The sequence below is a fragment of the Protopterus annectens genome, chromosome 11.part0 (assembly GCF_019279795.1).
Source record: "Protopterus annectens isolate FY-2018-M chromosome 11.part0, PAN1.0, whole genome shotgun sequence".
NCBI classification, from domain to species: domain Eukaryota; kingdom Metazoa; phylum Chordata; order Ceratodontiformes; family Protopteridae; genus Protopterus; species Protopterus annectens.
Window position 1 is genome coordinate 1,497,449,647 of NC_056745.1, and position 12,500 is coordinate 1,497,462,146.

General features: G+C 40.2%; 1 protein-coding gene across 1 annotated transcript in view; it reads left to right on the forward strand.

Annotated features, from left to right (window-relative positions):
* Positions 1 to 412: 412 nt before the first annotated feature.
* LOC122815098 (plexin-B2-like) overlaps positions 413 to 12,500 on the forward strand; it is a 192,990-nt gene continuing 180,902 nt past the window's right edge. The window contains exon 1 of the mRNA XM_044087340.1: positions 413 to 483. Coding sequence (XP_043943275.1) covers positions 428 to 483 — 56 coding nt within the window. The 5' untranslated portion in view covers positions 413 to 427. The remainder of the gene's footprint in view (positions 484 to 12,500) is intronic.

Here is a 12,500-nt window from a genome sequence, read left to right on the forward strand (position 1 = left end):
GTTTTTTTCAGAATTGGAAACAGTTATTAAATGCTGTGTTTGTACATACTCAGAAAGTGTACTAGGAAGACATTTTTACTGTTGGTTTCTGTTCTGACATTTTTATTGATGTTTTCACTTCTGATTCACATATAGCTCTTAACCTCTGAGCAGTAAAAAAAAATTGAGTGCTTTGAAAAATCATAAAGATGAAGAACATTGGTACATCTTGAAGGAACAAGACAAAATGTTAAAGCCTAAATCACAGCATCATGCTTCTATCATGTCAACTGAGAGCAATAGACTCTTTATAGAACTTCCTTGGTTTATTTTGCTGACTTAATTTCCTAAAATGTTTTCCTGTTAGTGTGTGTCTCATAATCTCACTCATTTTGATCTGCATATTTGGGTTTCCTGAATGACAGATACATTGAGGGTGTCGAAACCCATGCATGATTTACACTCTGGTCTGACACTTTGCTTTCTGGCCAGTCTCTCCACCAGGTAAGATTATATTTTATTGGCAGACAGGAGACTTAGTTTGTCTACATGACTAGTTTCATACTGTAATAAATGTTTAGCAATAAAAAATTTAAATATGTAGCATAAAAAGGTCAATAAGTATTAAAAACTATACATTTCTAAATCAGAAAAGTTTGAGACTTTTGTATTGCTTTTTCCATACTGAAAAAAAACACAACCACAAAAAGTGCATCAGGAGATTGCTGAGCTAAAATATTCATTCTTCTTCGCGATTGCTTTGAAGTTTGTGTTTACACCCATTTCTGGAAGTAGATAAGTGATTATTCAATCTGCCTAGGATGTTCAACTTGTGACCGAACATTATCTTGGTTTATGAGTGAGGCAGTTTCTTGGACTGTAGCTTGCGCTAATTTTCATTTGTCTTTGCTAAGAATATTCTTCAGCAGAATAAACTATTTTTATTCAAAAGAGATTTTGCATAGATGTTGTTTTGTAATAAAACATATCAAAGGCAAACCTAGGTAGATGCTGCAATATATTTTCCTATTAAGTCTTAACTTACACTTGTATGTAAATCCATGGCTTACAAGTATTTATTTGCATTTCTGTATTGCCTTAGCTGGTGACTTTATAGTGCCAGAGGCCTGTCTTGATGACTAAATGAACTGAATCTCTTCAGAGTTCAGCTGTTTCTTCTAGCAGCAGTAGGTGTTATACACATATGTGTTTCTGGTTGTCAGTCCTATTAGCAAAGTTTCTTGCTGTGACTCTCGGATTCCAATCCAGTACCTAAACAGCTCATGTATGTTCTTTATTGTTTACTGACTTGATGTGCTGTTATACTGATTTGTTTTACCTTAATCCTGAATGCTCAGATGGTTTTCTTGACTCAGCTGCAAAGTACTTTGATATTTTTTGGAAATGCATACCATAAGTATTTTAAACAAATTGATGGTCGTAACACTTATCCTAAAATGAACATATTCTAGATCCCTGCAGCAAGGGGAATTGAATTCAAGGAAAGGAGAATCGATGCAGTGTCACTTGCATTTCTGGCTGTGAACTAGATTTGAACATCAGGCCCACTCCTTGACTTCTGATTCTGTTATGATCACACGGTCAAAGCCTGGAAGGTAATGATACTTCATGCCAAAATGCAATAGCTGTAGTTAGAATAATATTATATTTTGCTAATAGGGTAGTGTCTTTGAGGTGTGATATGTCACTGCACTATGACAAAAGGGTGAGGAACACTTTTACTGTAAATGTTAGTTTGGAAGGAAAATGTCTGCACACTAAAACTGATATGAACTTGTACGATAATGACCAATTGAGTGAACGGACATTTTCACTGTCGACATGTACTAATATAAAAAAATAGAGTGTGAATTCCTTACGGCAGTCTTTTTTCATTTCTCCAGCAACACTTTTTCCTGAGAGTATTATTAGCTCATTTGTGCATAAACTAGTGATAGCTGCAATGAATAACTTTTACTTTTGTTAACATTTTAGTATCTCCTTTTTGTGGAACTAACTCTGGGGGGTAACATACTACTATTCTGGGGGTAATATACTACTATCGCATAAGATGGGCTGCTTTAAATGGCTTCTGACAGTTTGATTAGACATCGCTGGTCAGATTAATTCAGTAGAATTATCTCCAAAGTGTATCCTCGTGTGATTTTTCAATGTAGATAAATTAATTGTTGAGTGCACGTGTATAGTGGATTGTGCACAAACCTCTACCATACTGCAAGAAGATATATTTGTGCCGAATGTGATTATCCGGGTCTATATTACATGATCGAAGTTTCAAAACTTCAAATCAGATATGGTCAACACCAAATGATTGAAGTTTTGAAACTTCAAAAATGTAAAACAGACACAACAATCTACACAAACAAACCACAAGCCCCCCCTGCACCCCCACACCCCCTGCTACTTAAATATACCAACTCTGAGATCGCACTACAGTGCACAAAAGGGAAATCTTCCCTTTCCGCACTGTAGACATCTCTGTTAAAAGAGTCACAGTTTCAAAACTTCGATCATATGATGTCAACCATATCAGATTCGACATTTTGAAACTTTAATCTTATGATATAGACCTGATTATCCATGTAGTCTGTGTATTTGTCTATGATCTATGACTGATATATTTCTGTCACAGCATAGCATATCGTATCTTAATTTCTAAACCTTATCTTTCAGTAAATAAATCTTCTACATTCATTTAATGTCTTTGCAAACTTTCTTAAAGCCACAAGTTAACTTTTTATAGCAATTTTATCAGAAATTACCTTTCAGTTAGTACTTTAAATAATAAATAAAAGAAATGTCTCAGTGAATATCACATTTGGCATGTTCATTGATTGCTTTCATTAGAAATGTAAGATATCTTTCATATTTTTTTAACATGAGATTTGCAATTTAGTAACAGAGCATTGTAAACACTCAACAATAAATATATACAATTTAATATATACTTCAAGGTATATAATTGCAAACATATAAAAATAAAAGAACACCTATAACCAAGTAATTGTTCATATTCTTTTTTTTCTTTTTAAAACACAGTGCAAATTTTATGTAATATTGTTTGATGACGTCCCTTTTTACAATTATGAAAATGCTGAATCATGTAAGTATTTCCAGGGCAAGTAAACACTTATAGGTTCATAGGTTCATAGGTAGGTACTAGGCTATTGGCCCTAGGGCCTATATAAGCTTAGCCAAAAAGGTACCCTAGCTTTCGCCACCCAAGAAAATGATTTTCCTGTGCCCCTGTCAAGTAGAGCCACAGAAGTGATCCCCGGGGTGAATTTCCCATCTCCCATCCAATCATCAAGATTTTTCTTGAAGAGTGCTAATGAGGAGCTTTGTTTCATATAGATAGGTAGTTTGTTCCAGAGTATGGGAAGTCTCTGGGACAGGAATCTATCCCTCCAGCATGTTCTGTTTATTGTTGTGACAAGGTTTAGGTCCCTAGAGCATGTAGCTCAGAGGGATTGGGATTTCTTTAAGTGGAGCATGTCCAACAGCTCTGGGTTTGACATAGCTTTGTATGTTAGGCAGAGATCGCCTCTGAGTAGGCAATATGCGACAGAGTAAAGCTGAAGTTTTTTTGAGATGGTTTGCGTAGTGCATCTGTTTGAGGTCGGTAGGAGACATGATCTGCCTTTTACAAACCTGAACTGGATGGGGTCCAGAGTTTGGAGATTACCAATGTCATTGTTGATAAGTTCCATTATGATGCATTCCATAGCCTTGCAGACCAGGCTCATCAGGCTAATGGGGCGGTAGTTCCCGGGGTCCGTGGTGACTCTCCATTTGTGGAGTGGGATGACCATCGCTGTGTGCCATTCAGTGAGCACAAAGCCTGAGGTAAGGCTATGATTGAACATGGTACTTAGGTGTGGTGCCAGTTCATTCTGTAGGTCATGTAGAACGCAGCCTGGGATGTTATCAAGTCCCATGGATGCTGTGTTCTTGGCTTTGGAGAGTGTGGTTTTTACCTCTGCAGCCGTGATTACAGGAACTTTGTATTCTTCCGGTATAGAGATGGGCCCTTTAGGGGGTGGGAGGGGGGTAAAGTTAGCACCGAACCTATCTGCCAGGATGTTGGCAATATCAGATGGTTCTGTATATTTAGTGTCATTGTACTGTAACTCAGAGCAGATCTGAGTGTTGCCATTGAGATTTTTGACATAGCTATAGAATGCTTTGTGGTTGTCTTTAGAATCAGTGGTGATTTTGTTTTCATAACTAGCTTTGCAGGATTTTATGAGAGATCTCAGCTTCTTACTGAGGCTGACCAGGGAGTTCCTCCAATCATGGGATTTTACTTGTTTTTGCAACAGTTTCTTTCTTCTGTTGTAGAGTTTGTTTAGGGCAGGGGACCACCAGATTGGTTTCTTTTTTTTTGGAGGATAGCATCTAGGTTCTGTTGGGGATTGCATGATCCATGCACTCATGTAAGTGCTTATAAAGTGCATTTGTGTAGGATTCAGCAGTCATACCTCTATTGTCCATCTGCATGGGTTTCGTGAAGATTGCCAATTCTGTCTTAAGAAGCGTGAAATTGTCTTTGGAGAAATTTTTTACAGTGGTTTCCCCAATGGGTGGTGGGTTGTGATGAGGATGTCTAAGGTGATTAGCTTGTGGTCGGATCTGACCAAAAAGGAATTGACCTCTGGTGTGGAACACTGGTTGCTCATGTTGGGAATGACCAGGTCTAGGATATTGCTGCCCCTGGTGGGGGTGTGGATAAGTTGATCCAAGGCGTTGAAATTTATCAATTCCAGAAAATGTTGAGCAAAAGAGTTTATACAAGAGTAGTTTTCCCAGTTAATGGTGGGGTAGTTGAAATTGCCCATTAGGTTCATAGGTAGGTACTAGGCTATATGCCCGAGGGCATTTATAAGCCTAGCCAGAGTGTGTCGGCTTTCACTGCCCCATTGATTAATTAACTGATCCTCTGTCGAGCAGAGCCAATGAGGTGATCCCAGGGGTGTATGTTCTGTTACTCATCCACTCATCAAGGTTTCTCTTGAAGAGTGTTAGTGAGGGGCTCTGCCTGATGTAGTTTGGAATTTTGTTCCAAAGCATGGGGAGTCACTGTGACAAGACTCTGTCCCTCCAGCATGTTCTATTTATTGTTGTGGTGAGGTTTAGCTCACTAGAGCGCATGGCTCGCAGTGACTTGGATTTTTTTAGGTGGAGCATGTCCATCAATTCTGAGTTGGACATGGCTTTGTGTCAGGCAGAGATCACCTCTGAGTAAGCGATATGTCACTGAGTACATCCGGAGTTTTTTCAGTTGGGCTGCATAGGACATATATTTGAGGCCAGTAATCCTCTTGGTGAGGTACTTTTGTGGTCTTTCCAGCTGTTGGAAGTGTCTTGTGAGGTACATCCCAAATGGGGCATTGTACTCTATGATGGGTCTAATGAGTGATGAGTAGAGGAGCACTATAACCTCTTTATTTCTAGATGCGAACCCTTTAGTAATTAGATGGGCCACATAGTAGGATTTCCTAACTACTTTGGCAATATGATTGTCAAAGGAGAGATTACTGTCTACCTGGGTCCCCAGATCTCTTATTACCTCTTCTGTATTAAGGGGGCTGCCACCTATGTGGTAATTCATGGGTGTTTTGTTTTTCCCAAATGGGATGACTATGCATTTTTTGGCATTTAGCTTGAGGCCATGACTTTGACACCAGGTGTCCATCTTAGTACGGCTCTTTTGGAGGATTTCCTTGTCAGCCGGAGAGTCAATTAGGGCTCCCAGTTTGCAGTCATCGGCGAACTTGGTTAGCCATAGTCCTCCTGTATTTGCTTGTACTTCTGAGAAGTATATGCCGAACAGTAGGGGTCTCAGGACCGAGCCTTGCAGGACACCACTTGTGACTGGTTTAGAGTCGGACCTGGAGCTCGCTATTCTTACCATGTGAGTTCTGTCTGTAAGCCAGTTGGCAACCCATCTCGTGACATAGGGGTTTATGTTCAGGCTGGTGAGTTTTTCTGTAATACCTGAGTGGGGAATGGTGTCAAAAGCCTTGGCGAGGTCAGGGTAGGCTGTGTGAACCACCTTTCCCTCGTCTATGGCCTTTGTGATTGTCTCGAAGAAGTCAACCAGGTTTAGTAGGCATGATCTGTCCTTAACAAAGCCAAACTGGGTCAGGTCAAGTGTTTGGAGGTTCCCAATGTCTTTGTTAATGAGTTCCATGGTGATGCACTCCATAGCCTTGCAGACCAGGCTAGTCAGGCTTATGGGGCAATAGTTACCAGGGTCAGTTGTGGCCCCTCCTTTGTGGAGAGGAATAACCGTTGCTGTGCGCCATTCTATGGGCACGTAGCCTATGGAGAGGCTGAGGTTGAACAGCATGTTTAGGTGGGGGGGTTAGTTCATTATGTATTTTGTGCAAGACGCAGCCTGGGACACCATCTGGTCCCATTGATGCTGTGTTTTTGGCTTTTGAAGGGGCTGTTTTCACCTGTGAGTCTCTGATTTTTGGGACACTACACTTTTTCGGTAATGTTGTGGGCCCTTTTGGAGGTGAGAGGGGGGTAAAGTTTGCACTGAATCTATCTGCCAGGATGTTGGCAATATCAGTAGGTTCAGTATATTTTGTGTTATTTTGCACTAGTTCAGTGCATATCTGCGAGTTGCCACTTAGATTCTTAACATAGCTAAAGAAGACTCTGTGGTTATCTTTTGAATCCTTGGCTATTTTTCTTTCAAAGTTAGCTTTGGATGATTTCATGAGGGACCTTAGTTTCTTACTGATACTGATCAGGGATGTCTTTCCTTCTTGGGATTTGCTTTTTTTCTGAACTAGTTTCCTCCTTCTATTGTATAGCCTGTTTATGGCAGGGGTCCACCAGACTGATTTCCTTCACTTAGGGGAGTGAGTCTTGGTTTTGCTAGGGATGGCATGATCCATGAATCCTTGTAGGTGCTCATAGAGTGCATTTGTAAAGGTTTCTGCATCTTGGGCAGTGTTATCCTTTAGCGTGGGGGCTGTGAAACTTACCACCTCTGTCTTAAGTAAGGTGAAGTTTGCTTTAGAAAAGTTTTTTACTGTGGTTTCCTTAGTTGGGGGTGGTGGGGTGTGTACATCCAGAGTGATTAGTTTATGGTCTGATCTAACCAGTGACAGGCTGACCTCTGGTGTGGAACACCTGTCGCCCATGTTGGTGATGACCAGGTCCAATATGTTTTCACCTCTGGTAGGGGAGTTTACCAGCTGATCCAGGGTGTTTGAGTTGATGAATTCCAGGAAGTGCTGGGCCTGGGAGTTTGTACTCGAATAGTTTTCCCTGTGAATGGTAGGGTAACTGAAATTGCCCAATGTCAGGGTGTTCGGTAAGACCTTCATGTTTTCCAGTGTCTCAAGAAAGGTGGAGTGATGATCCTCGGTCATGGAGGGTGATCTGTAGCAAGCCACAATTTGCAATGCAGATTTGCCCGATGTTAGTTGCACATGGATGATCTCAGAGGTATCATGCTGCGCCACTAACCTGGAGATGTAGGTATCCATGATGAACATGGATACACCCCCTCCTTTTGTGTTTCGGTCTGTATTCTGTGGCTGAAACGTGTGGTATGAGTTGTAGCCCAGTAGTGCAGGGGTGCTCTCTGGAGCCTTGAACCTGCACAGATGTCGACATTCTCCATACTGAGGAGTGCTTTGAGTGCGTGCATTTTGAGATTTAAACTCCTGGCGTTGAGTAACATAACCCTCAGTTTTTTGTTAATTGTGCTGTTTACGGAGGTGGGTTTGACTTTTGAGCCTTGCCTAAAAAAAGCACTATGGGGGCCGCAAGAGCCTTGGCCAGTATTCGAAAGCCTAGGGGTGACAGGTGCAAGCCATCTCTTATGAAGCAACGCGGCTTGTCAAGCATGTCATCCCAGGCTGACAGACACTGGATCCCCTTTGAATGACACCAGAAGCTTAGCCAAGTGTTAAAATTGATCATTTTTTTCTTTATACTGAGGTATCATTCTTGGTGATGGCAGGATGCTACTCAGGGTCAGGGTCATACCAGCCTGGGCTACATGATCAGAGAGCTCTTCCCTGTCTCTTTTCATGTAGTCCAGGGAGGAACGTCTCAGGTCATTCACACCAACATGAACAATGACAGGGTCATATTTGTACTTGTTCTGGAGTGACCTGAGTGCTTGTGTTATGTGGCTGATTCTGGCTCCCGACAGGCAGCTAACAGTAACCTTCTGCTTGTCCAGCCTAGTGAGTGGGATGTCAGTGTGCCTGACTATAGAGTCACCTATTACTAGTGTGTTAGTTATGTTATTTTGCCTTAAGGGCTGTGATTGTGCGGCACACTGATTTTGTGTTTTATGTGTTGTCTGGTTTGTGACAGGAGGTGCAGGTTGTTTGGGTGTCTGCTTTGGAGGTCTATGATGCTTTTGCAGGTTTTTATTTAGAGCCTCCGAGTAAGATTTTGTGTATTTATGTGTATTTTTTGCCAGTGCTGTTTTAGTAGACCTGTATGCACCTGGAGGTGTGGTGCAAGTGTTAACTTTCTCCACTTGACTGTCTGTTCCAGTCTTGGGTGGAGACAACTTAGCTTCCAGTTTGGCTGTATAATTGCATCTCTCGCATATGTTAGTGTTTTGTGGTAGGAGGAAAGGGTTGTCTGTGTACATGAGGCAGTTGTAACATTGCCTCAGGATACCCAGATTTACCAGCTGTACTGGAGAGTACACCTGAAATTGCCCTTTGGTCATGCTTGAATAGTAGGATGAGCTGCTTAGTCGCTTGGTTGGTCAGGGGTGAATAAAGAGCCTTGCCCTGCTGGGCAATCAGTGTCAGGGTATATTAGTGCTTGCTATTAGGTCTGAGCAAGTGCTGGGCTGTAGGATTATTATTAGGGTGTTAGGTTGCCCAACACTACAGTAAAACATAACAATCTATCTAAAACCTACCTAGAAACTTTGATGAATTGAGGTCCAGAATCCAAAACTATCTTTTGAAAATGCAGGTGGGCATGTCCCTTACACATAAGTGATAGTGTGAGCAGATTTATCCCAGATTCCTGTGACTGTAATGCCAGTCCCATATCACATGAGCAGGATCAGCACTGGGATGTTTGCATCTTCAACATGTCCCATTTCCCCAACCCCTTCTTTTTGCTTCTACTGGGGTATACTGCCAATTCTGGAATTTTTTAGAAATAAGTGAAAAAAATACAGGACAGTATTAGCCTGGTCTGAATATAACCTACCTAACTCTTCCATTGCAGGAGATCAATCATTCCATAACCCTGACCAGTGTTTCCTGTCTTCTTCCAAAATGGAGGAACTGTAATTATCCAGTCCATTGTGTAAAACAGAAATTAAAAGAGCCTTTACCATTTTAGTGTCAGACACCATTTAATTAGTTGTTTAATTTGCTATTCCTCTTGTTTAAATGTTGCCCTAAAGTTGTAAGCTGTAATTTCTGCCTAAACAACAACTTTTCATTTCCTAGGAAATTGTGACATTTGTTAAATGACATAGGACCCTTGTCACTCTGCAGGACAAAATCTAACCAATGGATTATCCCCTTTTACCCAGTTGTGCCACCATACTAGTTTACCTCCTACCATAACCTGGTGATTAACCCAGCTCTTATCCCACTGTGTTATCTGCCCCTCTCTAAGACTACCTCACTATATTAGTTTACCTCCTATAGTAACCTCGTGGTTACTCCAGCTTTTACCCCAGTTTAGAATCTCCTCCTCTCCAAGACTATCCTGCCATATTAGATTACCTCCTGCCATAACCTGGTGGTTAGCCCAGCTCTTATCCCAGTTTATTATCTGCCCTTTTCTAAGACCACATTGAACTCGCAGCTTAAGAAGATTACAGTCATGGCCATTGGGATCCCATACCTCCCATCCAGTCTTTAGCATTGCTTTACAGGAAGGCTAAATATAATTCAGGATGGACTCAAATTGTCAAGGGGGTTGTTCTGGCAAAACCATATTGAACCACATTGGCTGTACTGGGCATGTATTGGTAAATATGGTAAGCCCAGCCCACGCATCATTTTATCAGTCTTCAGTTTCTTCCTTTTCACTCATGGGTATTTGTTACTCCAAATAAATCGCAAGAACATCCAGTGTATTTTTTTTTTTTTTTTTTTTTTGTAAAAGCATGTATTGCAAGGACGGGAACACATCTAGCTAAAATAAGAATTTAGGAAGCATCTATAACCTTATTGCATAGATTTTTGCTAAAATGGAAGCTTTATTAAGGAGCATCTATCTAATATTTCTTTACTTTCTCTGATCAGTTTTGCTAAGTTGTCTCACAATTGTGGAACAATATAGTTAACAAGCTTACTCAGACAAAAGTTCATTTAGTTTTAGCAGAAACCTCTTACCAAGCTTGCCATTAAGTTTGAATTTTACCTCATTCACATTATTTGCCACATTTACTGTATTATTTCGCCTTTTAACCATTTCCTCCTCTCTGGCGATCTGTATTATTCTCTAAAATTATACTAAATTCAAATTGTAACTTCTATATAAGCCAGCCCAGTCACATTTGTGGCCCTTATTTGTTCATCCTTTGTACCATTAAATCCAGTTTTCTACCAGTTCATATAATTGTCCTACAAACACATAAGCACGTTCACCCATGGCTTGTGGTCTTGTCCTTCATGCATTATATTTCTGTTTAGCACAAAATACTCATTAAGTTTGTTAATCCACGACTCATATGTAATACTCTGACCCCCTGCCAGTGTAAGTAAACTGTATATGACCTCTTCTCAATAGCCCATTACACAGAGGAGTGGAGTTACCTGGATTTTACATGTTTCTTTGACTATTTTTATTGCTACAAGAAACTGTGTGAACCTCTGTCTCTAGGTAGACCAGCCAAAGGGTTTAGAAAAGTGAAAAGGCTTTAATGGGATAAACTTTGTCACTGCAGAAGACATTTGCTTTTCCAGAGCTGAACAAATTAAATTCAGCAAAATAAGGATCTTGTGGGGTAAATTAATTATTTTCAGCAAAGGAGTTGGGCATTTAAGTATTTGGGATGACTTAGGGTGATTTGACATGGTTTTATAACTGAGAAGACATTCTGTTCAGATTTCAGTCCTTGAGAAATGCCACTTCTGACTCCATGTCAAAAGTTGTTCCTAATATGTACATTACATTCTTCCTTGAACAAATCATAAATACCATGATTTTTCATTGTCTTCAGCCAACAGGTAACATTAATTAAATGTCATATCTGTGGTTTGATTCCAGGTATTCTCATTAGGGGTAATATATAACTGTCGACCAAGGGATGGGTAAGGCCAATCTATAACCAAATGTAATAGATTATTTTGAGCACAAGAAAGGAAATTGCCTAGGCTTAAAATGACCATAAGGACAGCTATCCGAATACTTACCTATGACCTGTTAATAACAACATAGCTTCTCAGCATAAATGACCTTAACTCTGCGGCATCTGGCACCCAGCTCCCCACAGCTTGGAACTCCCAATGCATTATGGACTAGGTCAGTTCTTAAAAGGGCTACACTACAAATTAATCTTAAAATGGCAATTTGATATGTACACAATATATGCAAGCATTTTCGCAGATTTATTCCACTCATCATCACAATGGTACTTTCAGAAAATCAAATCCAGTAGGAATTATAAGCATATAGGACTGCATGGCCTTCAGCATATAAATCATGTTTTGTAGACATTAAAGATGCAGACAAGGAGACGGGGGGTAAATATGTTACATGGGATGCAATACAGATGATGCATAATACTAACTCAGGGAGGGGCTAGAATTCTTCTTGAAAATGTCCACCAACCATGGGGCTGTTGTCCCTTACCAGAAACAGTGACAGAGAAAGATGAGCTCAAACTTCACCATGTAGCTGCAGTCTGTCACTGGCATGACCCTCTTCTCTAAAGCTACAGAGTTAACATTGTAGTACATATTTCAGCATTGTTTTCCCAAGGCTTTAAATAGTTAAGTAAGAGGGCAAAATAACTGGATTGCCCTGAACATAGCTCTTTTATTTATTTATTTTTTTGAGTGAGTGAGTGCGGCCGAGGCGCTAAAAGAAAGTTTACTAAGGAATTAAATTACTTTTGGTAAATACAAGAACGCAATTTCACTGGTTCTTTTTTTCATTTTGTTGTTGTTTGGTATAGCTCTTTTATTGTCTCACTAGCAAAATTCCGGCTTTGGTAGGTGTTCTTCTGTTAGGTCACAAGTTTCCATGTTAAAGACAAGTTTGTTGAGGCTTGTCACCTTTCAGATGCCCAAAGTGGGACATTTTTTTGTAGAAATGTGAGATTTTGCAGGACAAAACATTCCCATGGCCAATGAAAAGGACACAACCTGACTTTTTTGCATTTGAGCTGCTTATACAATTTCATGTGACATTTAGTGTTTCAGACATAAAATAACTGTTTTATGCAATTATTAAAGAAAACTTAGGAACTATTTTTTCCTCCTAAAATCTCAGGACATTTGCCATTTTTAGTTTTTTCCCCAAGGGACTGTTTC